The sequence below is a fragment of the Myripristis murdjan genome, chromosome 20, assembly GCF_902150065.1.
Source record: "Myripristis murdjan chromosome 20, fMyrMur1.1, whole genome shotgun sequence".
NCBI classification, from domain to species: domain Eukaryota; kingdom Metazoa; phylum Chordata; class Actinopteri; order Holocentriformes; family Holocentridae; genus Myripristis; species Myripristis murdjan.
The window spans coordinates 26,844,547-26,860,469 of record NC_043999.1 but is presented as its reverse complement, the minus strand read 5'-3'; the positions used below and the strand labels follow the sequence as shown (position 1 = coordinate 26,860,469).

Genomic DNA, 15,923 nt, shown 5'->3' with positions numbered 1-15,923 from the left:
GGCTAACAGAGTCATTGTCATTCATAAACCACAGAATTTAGAGTTTGTTGTGTAAAGCAAACATTTGAAGTTTATGAAAGTTAATTTTCATATTGTAGTGGAATGAATGAAAACCAGTAGCTGTATAAAAGGGAGGAAAAATGATATCCGTGTTCTAAAACATGACTGCTTGCTTTGGGACATTTTTATAAATTGAGCTAAGCATGCAAAATCACTGGTATGGACCCTTATTATTATTAATATTCACCTGCCACATGTTGCTGAGACATTGATACAATACCGGATTTTCACAATGTTTTCCGAAATTTAAGACTGAAAGGGTTTTCAATAGCATTTACATGAGACCTTTGGAGACGCACCCAGTGACACATATATGTCCCATCCCCATCTTTTCTACTGGATCTTGGGGTTGAGTGGCGAAAGCACCTTCACTCCTCCTAGAAGCACAAAAAATGATTCTGCATTACACACTGCAAACTGGCTGAAAAAGAATATTGAGCAACTAATGACCTCACTAAAGGATAGAAGATCTAACTGAACAAAAAAAGAAGCAAATGACAAATCTCTTGTCATCCAAAGTGAAGGTAAAGAAGGTAGAGTGAAGGTCTTAATAAGCTTTTTATGCTCTTGGCTAGTTAACCTAAACACAGTTTTATTTAACTGTACAGTGTCACATATTTTTAATAATTATTGATTCATCATTGGAATATTTATATATATTTATCAATCTTACATCCTTGTACCTCCAGAATATTCAGTCCTGCACCCCCAAACATCCAGAGCATGGTCTAGTCCTACCCCCCAACACCTCCAGTCCATGGGCCAGTCCTGCACCTCTAGACATCCAGAATGTGGTCAAGTCCTAACCACCCACATCTGCAAGTCAAAGTCAAACTGCACACCTCCAAACCCCCAGATGATGAAGGAGTGAGGCCGCGGCAACGCTGTTCATTACTGTCCGGATAGCAATTTCACAGAGTTCCTGTCTGTTTGTTTTGGAAATCCTTTAACATAGTGGCAGAATCTGGTCAGATTAGTACCATTGGTTGCCATTTCTGCCTCTCTCATAAGCAATGCTCAAGATGCCTCCCATGAATTCAGTCGTTGAAATGGATGTTCTCCCTGTCAGTCCCAGAACGTACATCTCTGCATACTTTTCTATATGTCAAAACCAGCACAAATCCAACAGAGATGGGTGCATCATCAATAAATGGGCACTCCTCATTGACAAACAATTAAAAACAGGCTTTGATGGGCAGACATGATGGCTCAGTATGGCAGTAACTTGAGTCAACAAAGATATAAAGTTCAGGAAGACATCTTGCCAAGAAAGCACTGTGATTCTTAATCGTCTCCTGTGCATGACCTACCATGGAAGAACAAATAAATATAAGTGAACAAACTGTATTTGGAGGATTTAAATTATTGCCAGGCTCCCACTTGGAGAGGGCCTTGAAGGAGTCAGACGTTTTTTTTTTTTTTTTTTAAATGAAATAGTGGAGTCCTTGTGGCACCATTAAAGGGAGTTTCAACCCTGATAGCTTCACAGGCTAAGGTAGGTGTAAGCAATGCAACAATGAAGCTCCTGAAAATTAAACTAGGAAAATATCAAACAGCACCACAACCACAAGGTTAAACAGGCATATTTGTGTTTAAACAGTGTTAATGTGTTTTACAGTTGAATCTTCCTCAAACGATTGCTGGGGATGGTGACGAATTAACCTGCTGGAGCCTCCTAGTGGTGGCAGTAAACATTGCTATGGACGGGGTCCAGCAAGCACATCCCTGGCTGGTCTAGTTATTATTAATCAGTAATCTTTCTTAAGGGCATTTGCATTACATGTCAAGTGTTATGATCACACTCCCACCCACCACACATAGCCACTAACATATGGCGCTGCTATGAATTACCAAGTGGTGAGGGGAAGTGATAGCTTGTATATATTAAACGACTAATGAAACCGGGCTATTGTCATCTCTCCATTCTTCCCTCTCCTGGCCCTGCAGTGATGGAATGACCTTTGACCTTCCCACTGCAGTCAGAGCAGCAAAGTCACTCCCCATGTTCCACTATCTGATGAAAACCCATTTACTATGAAATTAGGGGAGACCAGGTACAGTTGTAACATGGTACGGATCTAACTCCTCCAATTCCTCCAATTGGAAATAAGGTAGATTGATTACGCTCACTCTGCACATGCTCAGTGCAGTTGCTCACAACAATGGAGCCACATCTGAAACTCCCAAAGAAAGTCACCAGCAATTTTTATTCAAGTAAAATTTTTACTCTTCTATCAGATGTATTTTTTGGGTAGTGTACTGAGAGAAAAATGTACAGGAATCCAAACAAGTGTTATTACAATTACTGTTTTCTAAGCTAAAAATAGAAATGACTAATGTGTAAAACTAGCAGTCAGGCTAGTTCACGGGAGGTGAAAACATAGCTGCTGATACTGGGACAGTCTTGACGCCATGTTACAACCAGTAACAAGTATTTTCATTTATATTGTAAAGGGGGCCTGTGTAATGTTATATGTTTATTTTAAGTTATTTTAAGATTTCTTGTCCAAGCATTTTTGACAATGTACGCAGTGTTTCCTTTTTTTTTTTTTTTTTTTTTTTTTTTTTTTTGCAGCTGTGGGTCTTCAGATGACAGTTCTAATTTGATCCCTTATCTGTTGATGTTTAGGTTGAAATTATGTTTTTGAGGTTCAAGCGATAACAATGTTTTTAATCATACTTTTATTACTCAGTAATCATACTTTTAATACAATGTGAATAATAGCTTATCTTTTTCATTTTGAGCATTTGATTAATTATGATTATTTTAGACATGTTCCAACCATCATCCTGCATGTGTTATGACTGTCCCTGTACACTGGGACATTGTTTCTCTAGTTGACACATTGAAGTTTATCATATAGCAAATTGGCTATTCTGGTGTAACTTGTTTTTAATTTATTTGGGAAAATCATAAAAAGTGCTACAACTGTACCTGGTCTCCCCTACGTCACATCAACATCTGCCCACTATATTACACCTTCTCTCCTCTAGTCAAAAAAGGTTTACTTATTTCTCACTTTCTTCTGTTCCTATTATGTTTTACATAGTCAAGGAATACTAGTACTGACCTTTACACTTCTTCCTGTTAATGACTTGTAATTTTGGTATCGAGGACTGGAAACTCAATCTGTTGTTACACTCAGTGGAAGCTCTTCTGGAAGGAGTCAGCTAAATGCTGAAATTGTAAATGCAAATGAGGTTTGTGTGTGTGTGTGTGTGTGTGTGTGTTAGTGAGTGTGCAAGCGAGTCAGTATGTGTGTGTGGTGGGGTGACAATCCTAGTGACAATCTCTCCATTCCCTTTAACAACATTGGTGTAAAGTCTCTGCATGAGTGCTTATCTGAGCCTATGGCATGAAGGATTTCAGATAACATCCAATGTATTAAAATGGTTTGTCTATCTATCTATCTATCTATCTGTCTGTCTGTCTGTCTGTCTGTCTGTCTGTCTGTCTGTCTGTCTGTCTATCTATCACTGCAGTCACTGACCAGCCAATTCTCTGATTCTTATTCTCTCTTCTTTCTGGGATTTCTGGAGTAAATGTATGCATTAGTGTGTGAGTGTGTTACCAATGTGCGTGTGTGTGCGCGCGCACATGCACGTGTGTGCACAGTGCATATGCGGGGCCGTGCAGGGCTCAGATGGAGATCAAATAATAGGCCATCATCAATCTCTGTCACACTCTCCAGGGACAAGGGGTGGGGGGCTGGGTGGGGGTCAAAGGAGCAGTCTGTGTGTGTGTGTGTGTGTGTGTGTGGAAATGGTAGAGACAAAGGAGAGTTAAGCCATACAACAATGCGCGGGGAACATGTGTTTGCATGTATATGCACACAAAGGAGGGGAATATGGAACGTCAGTGTGAGGGGCTTATGTTGGATTGTGTGCGTGAGTGCGTGAGTGTGTATGTGTGTATGTGAGTAAGACTGACATATGGACGATGCACACAGACCTTCAAAAATTGTCCTCGTCACAGCATGTCACTGACAATATCTTATCGGGGCAGAGCAGCGGCACTGAGAATGTTATCTCTCTGCTTGTGTTATTATTACATGTTCCCTCAGTCGGTGACACGGTGACACATTCTGTCTGTCTAACAAAGTCACATGAGCCTCGCTTTCCTTTCCATCTTCCTATGGCACAAAAGATTTGTCTTTTCTTTCCACAAATACATGTAACTTTGGGTTTTATTATAGGCCACAGCCTGTTTGGCAGTCATCTGCATGGAGACATAATATTCAGCCCCTAGCTATACTGCAGTATCCTCCATAGCTGTTGCCTGGCTCAAGGCTGTTTGCAGATAAGCCTCTTTCTGCAGCAAAAATCAGAATATATGACTGAGCCTTTACAAATGTGCACTCAGTTTTATTGTCATTCCTGCTAAAATTATTGTAGCACAATGATTGATTGAAAATAACAGGAATGCCATTAAAGGGTAATCCACCTACTCTCGGTTTCCTCAGATTTCTTTGTGGAATGGAGCATCAGATTTCTTTGTGGAATAGAGTATACTCACTTTTTTAGGCTGACATACAGTAAATCGCTGATGTAAATTCATAGCACACATCATTGATAATTAGTAGTAAAAATTATATTACTAAGGGATATGGTAATTTAATTGGAAAGGAAAATGTGAAGTAATGCTTTGCTGATATTAATGGTAGTAATTCCTTATGGTGACCACTGACTGACAGATCATATTTTTTTAAATATCTTCTTTCTATTGAGTGATACGTAAAGTAAAACCAGTTTTCTTTTCTGACAATTTAATATTTTTTGTTAGAATAGTAGGTGTTTGCCTGACCTAGTTGACTTTTTCTTATTTACCTTAACAGAATATGAATATAGGTCTAATTGCCAATAATTAGGCTAGTCATTATATTGAATAGCAACAGTGTTTGTTTACAGCAGAGGAAGCGTTGCTCTGGCCGGGCGGGGCGTGGCAGCCCTGTCAGCCAATGAGCGTCTTCCTTCCTCCAAGCTTGCCGTGGCAAGGCGGGGCGTGGCGGCTGTATTAGCCAATCAATGTAGCCCTTCCTCAGAGCAGGGAGAAGTTAGCAGCAGGCAGTCAGTCTGGTCCGCAGCCACGATGGATGCAATACCATGTCTTCTCTTATTGCTCGTCCTCCTGTTCGGGACAAGGATACAAGAAAATACCGGTAAGTGTCTTTATTTGGAGGAGGTTTAGCCGTGTTTCCTGTGTGTTGTTTCTCTCGGGAAGTTAGACTGCGGGGTGCAGCCCCGTTAGAGAAGCTCTTTGTTCAAGAAGCCTGAAGAAGCAGTCTGTCTAACTAAGATGGCGCAGGTCGGCGGCCAGCCTGCTACTGCCTGTCTGAGGAATGTTTATTGTCTGAGAAGAAAGAAGCAGGGAGCTGAAAGTCACTTTGTGGCTAAAAGGGCCGAGGGCTTTAGCTCAGGATCAAAGCTGGCTGCTTCTCGGCCAGGTTTTTGCCACGGCATTTGTACTCTAGTTTGCCAAGAGAGAGCCTTGGAGTCCGTCCGAGTGATCACCAGTCCTCACTTTAGCAAATACAAAGTTGGCAGCATCACATTGAGCTGATGTTTGCTTTTTTTCAAAGCTCGGTTATTGATTTACCCCTGTGGTCTGGCCGTGTCACATCGCTGCTGTTGTCGAGTTCGTGGTTGAAGTACCGAAACTTTACGCTGCCTTGGGGCTGAATGTTTGTCTGGTTCCACGTTACCGTTATCTTGCGGTGTTACATTATTTCATTCCAGTAACCATTTCCTCATCTTGCATTTACTTCAAAAACAAAAACTAAAACCGTTATTTCTAGTTTTGTTTTCGGCAGATGTTGTGAGTCGTCACAGCAAAACCTTAAAGTCATGTTTTATTTCTCCCTTCCAGTTAATTCTCGTTGTGGAGCCAGGCAAATACTGTTTCCATCCTATCCATCCTCATCACCAATTAGTTACTGTAATTTGTCAATAGTTAGCCAGCATTCCAACTCGCCGGTTAATCATTATTTGGCATATAGCTATAGTTCGTCAGCGCGATTTAGTTAGTTTGCCAACCTTGTGGCAGCTGTGTTTATAACTTAAATGTTAACTCCTCTTCCTATTCTCCACATAGCTACAGTATAACTACAGTTTTGTGCCTGGAAGATCATAGTTATCCTTGCAGTTGATGATAACATTACTCTGTAATTGACCTAGAATTTAGCAGTGTAGGCTTATTTTTCACTGTAACATAATGCCACAGCTTCTTGTCAAATGATAGAGAATTATTTTCCTCAGTATATGCCGTTCCTCCACCCTCCTTGTTAGTTGCTTCTACCAAGAGAAAGTCACGCCAAACATCGTTCAAAATCTTGGAAGTTAACGCTGCCTTACCTATAGCCTGAAGCACGCACCTCATAGAATATGGTTAAAGACCCTTTACGAATCAGCAGGGTCTTTTGGTACATTCGGCATGCAAGCAATTCATCAAGCAACATTTAATTTCAGTAAACTTTGGAAATTTGTCTTTGGGTGACTGCTGCCGTCCAGTACAATGCATTTGGTCGGAGACGAACGGGATGAGTGGGAAACCATTTTTAAAGTTGAAATTTTATTGAATTGAACGCTTCTATATATAGCTTTTATGCCGAATTTAAAAGATTCGCCCAGAGAACAAGAAAATAAGACACTGAGTGGTGTTTAATGAGGTGTGCACGTTTGAGGTGTGCATGATAAGAATGCCCATGAAATTGCCATATTTTTGAACGAAATCTTGTTTAACAGTTTCTCCGTAAGGCAGACGACGGCACCTATGAGCGATAACACTAGCTACCACCGTTGTGTATTTCACATTTGCCATGTCGCTCCTGTGATTTGCATCGCGATCGCGGTTGCTCCTTTGTTTCAGTGGGCAGCATGTGATTGCGAAAGGAGAATGCGTGTCCTCTTGAACAATATGAACAGCCGATAGTTTTTCCCCTATTGATTTGCAGACTCACGTTGTTCCTTTGTGTGGAGGGAGCCTCATCTTCAGTGTAGGAGCGTGTTTAATACATAAAGGTCTAGCCAAAACCTTCCTATGCCATAAGCACTGTCATGTCCTCACACAGCCCTTTGCTGCCAATCAAACGCAGGCTCGGGAGTAAGTGAATTGATGTGGTGGCTGGGGAGCAGACAAGGGGATTCCACCTTCTTTGTGCAGCAATAGGATTGTCATGGCGTGCACAGAAACCCGATATGATACAGATAACCACGAATGACAAAAAAGGAGGGGGCTAATGCAAATTTCAGGTGTGTAAGTGCTGTCATTGAACATTACATTGTACACACACATCTGCAGAGACAATTAGGATATGACCTTTAAGATAGATCATTTGCTGACACCTTTACATGTCACATTGCTGCTACGCTTCCAGCGCCACACCCCTGTGGCTCTCTCTCTCTCTCTCTCTCACACACACACACACACACACACACACACACACACACACACACACACACACACACACACACACACACACACACTAGCTTTCCCAATATTTGCATGCAGAATATGTGCATGAAAGTATGCGCACATGTGAAGGATGGAAATGTTGCTAAATTAGGCAGTGTCACTATTACTCGCTTCATCCTCCTACCAGCCTCACTCAGCCTATTACCTTATAAGCGTTATCCTAGTCTTTGTCTCTCTTGCTCTCTCTCTTTCACTCACTTTTTCTCCCTCAGTCCTGCGTTTGCATTTGTCAATCCAGAGTAGTTCGCTTCCCTCTCTCCCCCCACCCCTCACCCCCAAGGCCCTGTAAGTAAACAGGCCACATTTATTTGGAGTGGGCTAGTATAAAGGGTGATTGTTGTGTCAGCACTCCAAATCAAATGCAAGCCACTGTCATGGGAAGCCTCAAAATCAAGCCTGACTGTTCCAGAAGACAAAGGATGAGGGGAGAGGGAAGGGGTGGGGGCAAAGGCCTCAGTATACTTGAGACTAAATCGAACTTGGCATGTTTTGCATGGACAAAACTGGACATGTTGCAGGCAAGAATGGAGTGTCTCCTACAGCCTGTCAGTCTGTCACCTGAATGTCCCATGATCAGTTGTATCTTTGTGCATATGTTCTTCAGGCTGCATGCATCTGGTTTATTTTCCTTGTTCACACTGTGTCCTGCATCTCCTCCCATTTCACAGTTAACCCTGTGACTTGTAAGTGCACCTACCTGGCATGGGTAGCAGTTCAACAGCAGTTTGGTACAAGATTAATTTTTTTTTTTTAATAGTATAACTGCTGCTTTTAGCCCTGTGGAGGTTCCCTCATTGCAGTAATTGATGATTTTTAGCCCAACTGATACAGGTGTGAAGGCCAATACTGCTGTGGAAATTTGTGCATTTGAAGCTGCTGTGAGCTGATAATTTGTGCTTTCTTTCATTTTTGAATGTTTTTCTTGTCCTGCTCCCAGCCGTTGGAGGCCATTTCTGCATCTGTTGCCTGTTCGAGGAAATGTCCGTTTGGCGTTGTTTTTCTGGGTGCTGCGCGGTGTTGCCGTCAGTACTAGCAGTGGAGGAATGCCAGGCATGTGGGTGACCCTGGACGCCCGTTGTCCCGGCCCAAGGAACCACGACTAATTTGAGAGGTTGCAGCCATGCCAGTGGCCATCGGATTCAAAGGCACCGATGCGTTCATGAATGGCCCCCCACTCTGCATTGCTTCATAGGGAGGCTGTGGGTGGGGGGTGGGGTCACAAGTTCTACTGCTGATTCTACTTTTTCATGAGAGACAAACAGATTTATTTTACATGGAATAGGAATAATAATCAGGTTGATGGTCCAAAGCAACAAGTAGATTAAGTCCAGCTTGTTTGTAGTCCTCAGGATGCCACAGTTGTAATTTTCTGTGGATTTTGGATACTCCTGACTAACTTTGTCACAATTAACACATATGAACTTAGTGTTTTAAGTTCATGTTTTTACAGAAAAACAAAAATTGTCCGCAAACCCAATAAGTAGTTCTGTCCTGTTGTGATCTCAAAATGATTTATTTGATGAAAACCTTATTTGAAACCTTATTTGATTGTATCATTCCCCACAATTGACTACAGGTATCTTGTTAAAGTCATCAGTGCCTAACCCTAAGTTCCCAAGTAGTAATTTACCATCTGAATAGGTAGACTGCTAGTATTTGTTTCCTTTATGATCTAAATGCAACATTGAGGTGTGTTCACACACAGCGCTTTTTTTTTTTTCATCTGCCTCTGTCTGTTTTTGCCTGTATTCCTATAGGAAGCACTCCAGAATGACCATTATAAAAAATATGCTGAAAAATGTTGTTTTTTGTCAGCTGAAACAAGTTTTAAGAAAAACAGTTTATGATACAACATAAACTTTTTTATCAGTCAGCCAACACGATGGGAAGAAAAGGCTGCCGCAGTATACTGACGGTGTCCCATAGCAACAGCAGTATGGAGGGGACTGGTAGTACCAGAGATGCTGAAACAGGTTGGCTGCTCACGGTCTGTGGATAGTTTACATTTCTAAGGCAAAGTGGTAGGGCAGGTCTTCTCCCTTTTACTGCTAAATGTAGCTGAAAAATTGCAAACTCAGTAGCTTCAGATACAGTTTGTTGTTATGGTTGCTTCATGGGCCATTTTTTATCAGCCCAAAAATGCTCTTCGCCATTTTTTCTTGCAAATGGTGGCACCAGAGAAACACTGTGTGATTATTTAACTTCATTTTCACTTGGCTTTAACATGAGTCTTGGCTGGTCTGATCACAAGTGGACAGGTGTGAAGTGGGTGCAATGCGTCTTGGAGACATATTGTGATCCGGTCACTCAATTTGCCTTTGGAGGTAGTCAGGGACCATGCAGAATTTGCAGTGTAAACATTAATGCATCTTGATGTGTCCCCTGACAACACTGGAAGATTGTCCAGTCTCCTTGTGGAGATAATGGACTTGTGGCATGAAATTCAAATTTGATTTAGAGGTTGTTTTTTTTTGCACTTTGCACTTACTTTTAAGAAAAAGCCCAAGGCTTAGCTATACAGTGACCTCTCTTAGAATTCATGCAGTTTCAAAACCATAATGCCCACCTAAAGGATTAGGCAGACCTAGGAATCATAATAAGAAAAGAAAGGAAGGATAGATCTAAGGTGGATCACACATCCAATCACAAGTCACTGGACATGTAGGTTAATGCCGGGTGTGAACTCCAGTCCATCTCCACTGTCCACTTGTGATTGGATGTTAAACCCTGTAAATGGGACTGTTGAGGGCCAGGCGACATATTGTTATTATATCTAGGCTATATATAAGCATATCTATATTATATCTATCATGATATGAGACTAGATACTGTCTGGGATTTTGGATATTATATCATATCCACATTGCTAATGATTGTTTATGAAAAATATCATTGTGTTAATATCTTAGGAAAGCACCAATAGTCATCCCTACAGTACTCTTTCAGGTCAGTTCATTTGTAGGGATGCACCGATCTGATATTAGCATCGGATATTGGCGCTGATGTTCTTCCTTGGGCCCACTGACAGAATACATTATGGCACGCATTACAGAATACTTATAAACTATAATAAGAAAACATGGAGTTATTGTTTGGCTAATTGCAATTTTCTAGAACATTTTTATAAGGTCATCTTTTAGGAAGTGGATTTGAGGAAGACAGTCCTGTGTTTGAGTAGTGAGTCATGAACTAACCTGTCTCATCATCACATGGTTATGTTGACACATGCTACTTGGTCCAAGCAGCATTGTAGTTGTTTTTAAAGTTATCATGATGTTTGATTTTGTCCATATTGTCCAGCCCTAGGGCCATTTTTGCCTTGTATTTTTTTTTTTCTTGTTTCGACCCTTCAGATTCGGCTTTGTCTCTGAAAAATTTCTATATCTTAAACTTGAACCAAATCATCCTGTGATATACTGCAGTTGCTGATCAGCATTTTTGACCTCTCAATCGCTTTGAAGAAGCACCCTTCCAAGAGCTGTGTTGCTTTTATGTCCTTATGTATTCATATGTGGCACATTTCTGCTGCAGTTGATGTTAAGTAGCTGTTTTTTTTGGAAAGGTTGCCAATGAGGAAGCACTTTTCAAAGGAGGAAATGGATATCTTCACTAGAACTGTTGCAATACCAGAAATTGAGTAGGCCTAATCGATACCAATACCAATGAATTTCCACAATTCTCAATACCTGTTTCGATACTACGGTAAAAAAAAAGTATTCAAAGTATTAGACGTAGGCTATTTAAGCCCTCAAATGTTTAAAGGAAACAACAAGTCAGCTGTGCTAAAATAACAAATTATTAGGTTGCACAGAATTTCAATTGCAGTATCCAGCAGACATATGAGAGAAATTATGGAAATAATAAACTGGCTTACACATAATTAGAAAAACAAATTACAAAAAGAACAGTGACATGTAGCCCTCCAATCTTTAAAACAAACAATAAGTTGTTGACTACACAGCAATGTCAACTGTCACAAATTAAAATTAGGTATTGTTTATTTCAGTATAAGGATAACATGATCCCCCTTGGGATTGGTTGTTACTTAACATGAATAGAAAGTCACCCAGCGTGAATCATTTGAATAAATTGGGTTGCCTGTCTTTGAGGTGCTTCGCAAAGTTGGAAGTGTTTCCTCCTTTTGTCTGGAAACTTCAGTGGCACCATTTGCATATTTTGTGTTGCGACTTTATTCTTATCCCCTGAGCATCCGTCTTGAACACAAATCCTTCCACACATGACTCTCACTGTGCTTCCTTTGGACAAGCCAGGGTGGAGCTGCTGCTCCATCTTTCTCATATGTTTCTCTCTTCTTTGGTGCACACTTGAACAAGCCTAAATAGTTTGTTTACTGCCCCCGTCAGTTCTGGAGGAAAATGTTAGGACCCGCTTAAGGCTAAATCAAAGTAAATACTGAATCTAAATAAATACATCCGGTACCTCTGGTGCCTGCAGGGCCAGGTACCGTCGTACTTTTGGACTATTGGCATTGACTAGATACCGAAGCATCGGTTCTCGTGACATCCCTAATCTTCACTTCTACAAGGGCCTAAACTTAAGACTGCTTGCCTTGCCTGCCTCTCATATTGGAGTGGATGGGGGTGCATCTCTCTCACATCTACCCATTGCGATTTTTGGGAATCAGGTTAGATGATGCGTCCAGTAGCCATTTTGGAGTCACTACTTTGTGACTCTTTGTACTAACAGGGGTGATGATTTGATATGTTTTGGTCCAGGCCTCCCCATCTGTGATCCCTGTTACTCACTCAAAACAGATTTTAATAGAGGAAAGTGTGTTGAAGGTGAACTGATAACAATGACGAGGGTGAAACCTCTTTTTGTTCATGCATCTATGGTTATTCGCACATATCCCTGTTTTTTTTTTTTTTTTTTTTAATTTCTCACATAATTTCTGTCATACTTCATTTACTTCATTTTTTGATACTACTTCCTATAATTTGCTCATCGTTCTCAGAAGGGACACTTACTCTCTTTGGGAAGTACGCAGATGAGATGAATCCATGTCAAAGCCTTTGCATGCTATTGATTTCTTCTATTAATTTGGATCAAACATAAAAGGAGCAGATGTAGATAAAGAGACACAGACCAGTTAGACAAGTATTAATTAGACAATTGAAGTGTGGATCCTGAGAAAGGGGCTTCAACTTGTTATAAGAAAGATCTATCTATCTATCTATCAATCATTGTATGTTTTGTCACTTGTTCTTTACATTATGCTTAATTCTCTTGCTTTGACCATTTAAAAAACATTTTGTAGCCTGTTATTGTTTTCTGCTACAGCATCCCAGTTTCACATCAGTATAATTAAAACTTCATCATATCTTGTATGCTCTTACTGGACTTTCAACTTCTAAAATGAAAGTGAAATTAAAAGTACCTTACTGGACATCTTGCTGGACTTGCTTGGGTATAGAACTGCAACACAGTCACAGTAGAGAGAGACAGGAAAGGCAGGAGAGAGAGAGGGGATGACATGCAGCAAATGGCCTGAGGTCGGATTTGAACCCAGGATGCTGTGATCAGGACTCAGCCTTAACATGTGGTATACCCTCTTATCCCTGAGCCACCAGGGCGCCTCTAGAGCTGCAACACTTCAAACCAACCCCTAATGACCTCCGTGTTGATGCACTGTGTGTGTTTGCGTGTCCATGGAGAGAGGGACATTTGCTTAATGGCTGAAATAGGACATAGGGCTGAATGACCTCAGTCAACTAAACTTGAAACATACTTCCATGGATATACACGTCTCTGTGGAGGGGCAAACATGAGGGCTTTTTGGGTAATGGTAACTTGCAGCTGGTCGCATAGGAACAGACACACTCATCCTGAATCTGAGATGTGCATCGGGCATATCTGGCCTTTGTGTCAAAGAAACAAACCCTGATTGGTTAAATGGTGCTGCCATTTCTCTGTACCACTGGTGTCCAATCACAGTAATCTGCACCAGAGTAACAGGTTAGCATAGCTTTAAATGGATAGTTCAGCCATGCTGAAAAATGTGATATTTAACTGGATACTAGCTGGCTGCTCCACAAGTTAATGGTTTGTCTCCTGCCATTGAGGAGGATGTTGCCTGGCTAACATTCTTGCTACCAATGGGTTGACTGTTCCTTTAAGCTGAGAGAGCATCTAACCAGTTAAATCACTTGGTGTAGTCTTTAAATGGAAGGCAAACCTGCTAACTCTTGGCTTTCCACGGCACATGATTGCTCTGCATAAAACACTAGAATCCAACAAGCGACTTCACAAGATCTCATTCGTTGTGTATTATTTATTTTTATTTGAGCTTTCTCAGTATATTTGTGTTTGGTAAGCATGATGCTTCCTTCTGGTACACACCTGAGCACTATGTGCTGCAGACCAGGCTGGCGCACACTCGCTGACGTTTGACTTTAAATCAGCCTTCAGCGTTCGCTGTGGGGCAGCTGCTTCAAACAGCTCTCCTCTCTCTGGCCTCCATTAAAGAGTGAGTCAGCACTAAATCACATATGGCAGAGAAGGCCTGCTGGCCCGCTTTCTAGGGGTTTAAACTTTCAGGCACGTTGCACTCATGGCCACACCCAATCAGTGATGTCACGGCAGGTATTTTTCAGCCGTGCCTGCCACAGAGCTCAAACCCTACAGTAGCTAGTGTTGATTAATTTTACTTCCACTGCCACCCCTCCAACAGTTACTGATTTTTTATTTTTTATTTTATTTATTTTATTTTTTTTTAAAGAAGGGTGGCATTCATTCCCTGTATGCACTAAAGTCAGTTCAGGTTAAGGGCTTCCCATAGCCAACCAGATAGATAGAAAGATAGATAGATTGATAGATACTTTATTCATCCCGAAGGAAATTCACAGTGTAGTGTTGATCAATTCTATAATAAATAAATAATAATAAGAAGAAAATAATAATAAACACAAAGTAAAATATGCAGCAACAAACAGCACCAACACACTTGTATATCCGAAAATATGGTTTGGTTTTGAATTGGTCATTGTTGGTCATTTTACCAGTGAGAAGTTGCTGTGGTTGTGATTGGAGTGCACGAGAAATGAACCCTCTCTCTGTTTGTGTAGAAGTGTGCAAACAGTCGTATTGAACAAAACAGAAAGTTGATTGTCTCAAAGGAAATGACATTAAGTTTTTCTGTTGCCTCAGGAAATGTAAATCAAACTAAAAGGGAAGTGACATGTTCTGTCAGTGTAGCTCACGAAACATTACACCAGATAATTGTTGGAGAAGAGAAGAGGAGCAGACAGGGAAGGAAGAGGCAATAAGCAAATGAGAGCTTTTTTGAGGGGAGGCGTTGAAGGGTAAGCAAAACAATACTGTGTTTCCAAACTTGATGTCAGTCTTTGGTACATAGAATTATGAAAGCCCTGTGATGCATGACTAGTCTGTCTCCCCCCATGTGGCCTGTACTCAGGGATAAATCAAGCCCTCCTCTTCACAGTGCCATAAATGCCCGTTTCGACTGAAAAATCCCTGGGTCTTACTCTTGAAAGAGGGTCAATTACTAATCAGTTGATCTCTTAATAGAATGACTCTCAGTAATTTGTTTGCTCACACCTGTTTTTTTTTGTTGTTGTTTTTTTAATTCAGGGGTGATACTTTGATGCTACCTGTGTTGATCATTAAAAGATGTTCAGAGCCAAAACTCCACCTCTGTTGCAAGCATGGGGAAGGGTTCTGGGGCCAGTTCCTGTGGTGGGAAAGAGCTAAAAGAGGAAAGCTTCCCTTTGGAATGGAACCAGAGTCTGTTTGGAACAAAAGAGACTGCCTTGTCCTGTGTGTCTGCCTGACAGGCTCATTAGATGAGAAATGTTGGCTAACTGAAGTCATCTTTATTAGTAAACAGTGAAAAGGAATAGGACAGGCCGTTAGATCACAACCATGATGATTGTCTTAGATTCCATGATTCATGGTCCTACATTTAACTCTCAACCCTCAACCTGTCTGTCTGTTTCCTAGTTAAAGGACTCAGTCTGTGTGTGCGAGTGTGTGTGTTTGCGTGTGTGTGGGTGTGCAGTATGTGTCTAGGATGGAACAGCTGCTGGGATGCTGCCTGGCTGTGTAACCTGTGGGTCAGGCTGCTGCATATTCATGAGCATGGCGGTCTAGGCCGGCGTTCTGCCTTCTCCTCCCCTTCTATTCTCACTCTAAGCAGCTGTCTTCACACAATTGATCTTTGTTTTGTAGGTAAAAAATGCTGCCTCAGCCTCATTTTGTGATGATGAAGAAAGAAGTTGGCGAGACACACACTGTGTTCCACTAAGGACTAGTTGAAGTAGCTGTGACTACCAGCAAAGTGCTAATGTCCAGCCAATAGGAGGCGCAGATAGTACCACACAACATAAGCTATTTGCTCCATTTTCAACACAGT

The 15,923-nt window shown here is 41.2% G+C and overlaps 1 protein-coding gene and 1 long non-coding RNA gene across 3 annotated transcripts in view; one reads left to right on the top strand and one right to left on the bottom strand.

The window, feature by feature from the left end:
* Positions 1 to 200: 200 nt before the first annotated feature.
* LOC115378636 (uncharacterized) lies at positions 201 to 7,151 on the bottom strand. Of its 2 annotated transcripts, XR_003930152.1 has the most exons (3): positions 7,017 to 7,151; positions 4,967 to 5,188; positions 201 to 437 (listed from the first exon to the last, which is right to left on the bottom strand). It is a non-coding gene; the product is annotated as an uncharacterized LOC115378636 (long non-coding RNA). The 2 variants fall into 2 exon arrangements; XR_003930151.1 differs by lacking the exon at positions 201 to 437 and having other exon boundaries at positions 4,410 to 5,188.
* The window catches only part of tgfbr1b (transforming growth factor, beta receptor 1 b), an 86,783-nt gene continuing 75,982 nt past the window's right edge, over positions 5,123 to 15,923 (top strand). Inside the window, 1 exon segment of the mRNA XM_030078960.1 lies at positions 5,123 to 5,219. Coding sequence (XP_029934820.1) covers positions 5,150 to 5,219 — 70 coding nt within the window. The 5' untranslated portion in view covers positions 5,123 to 5,149.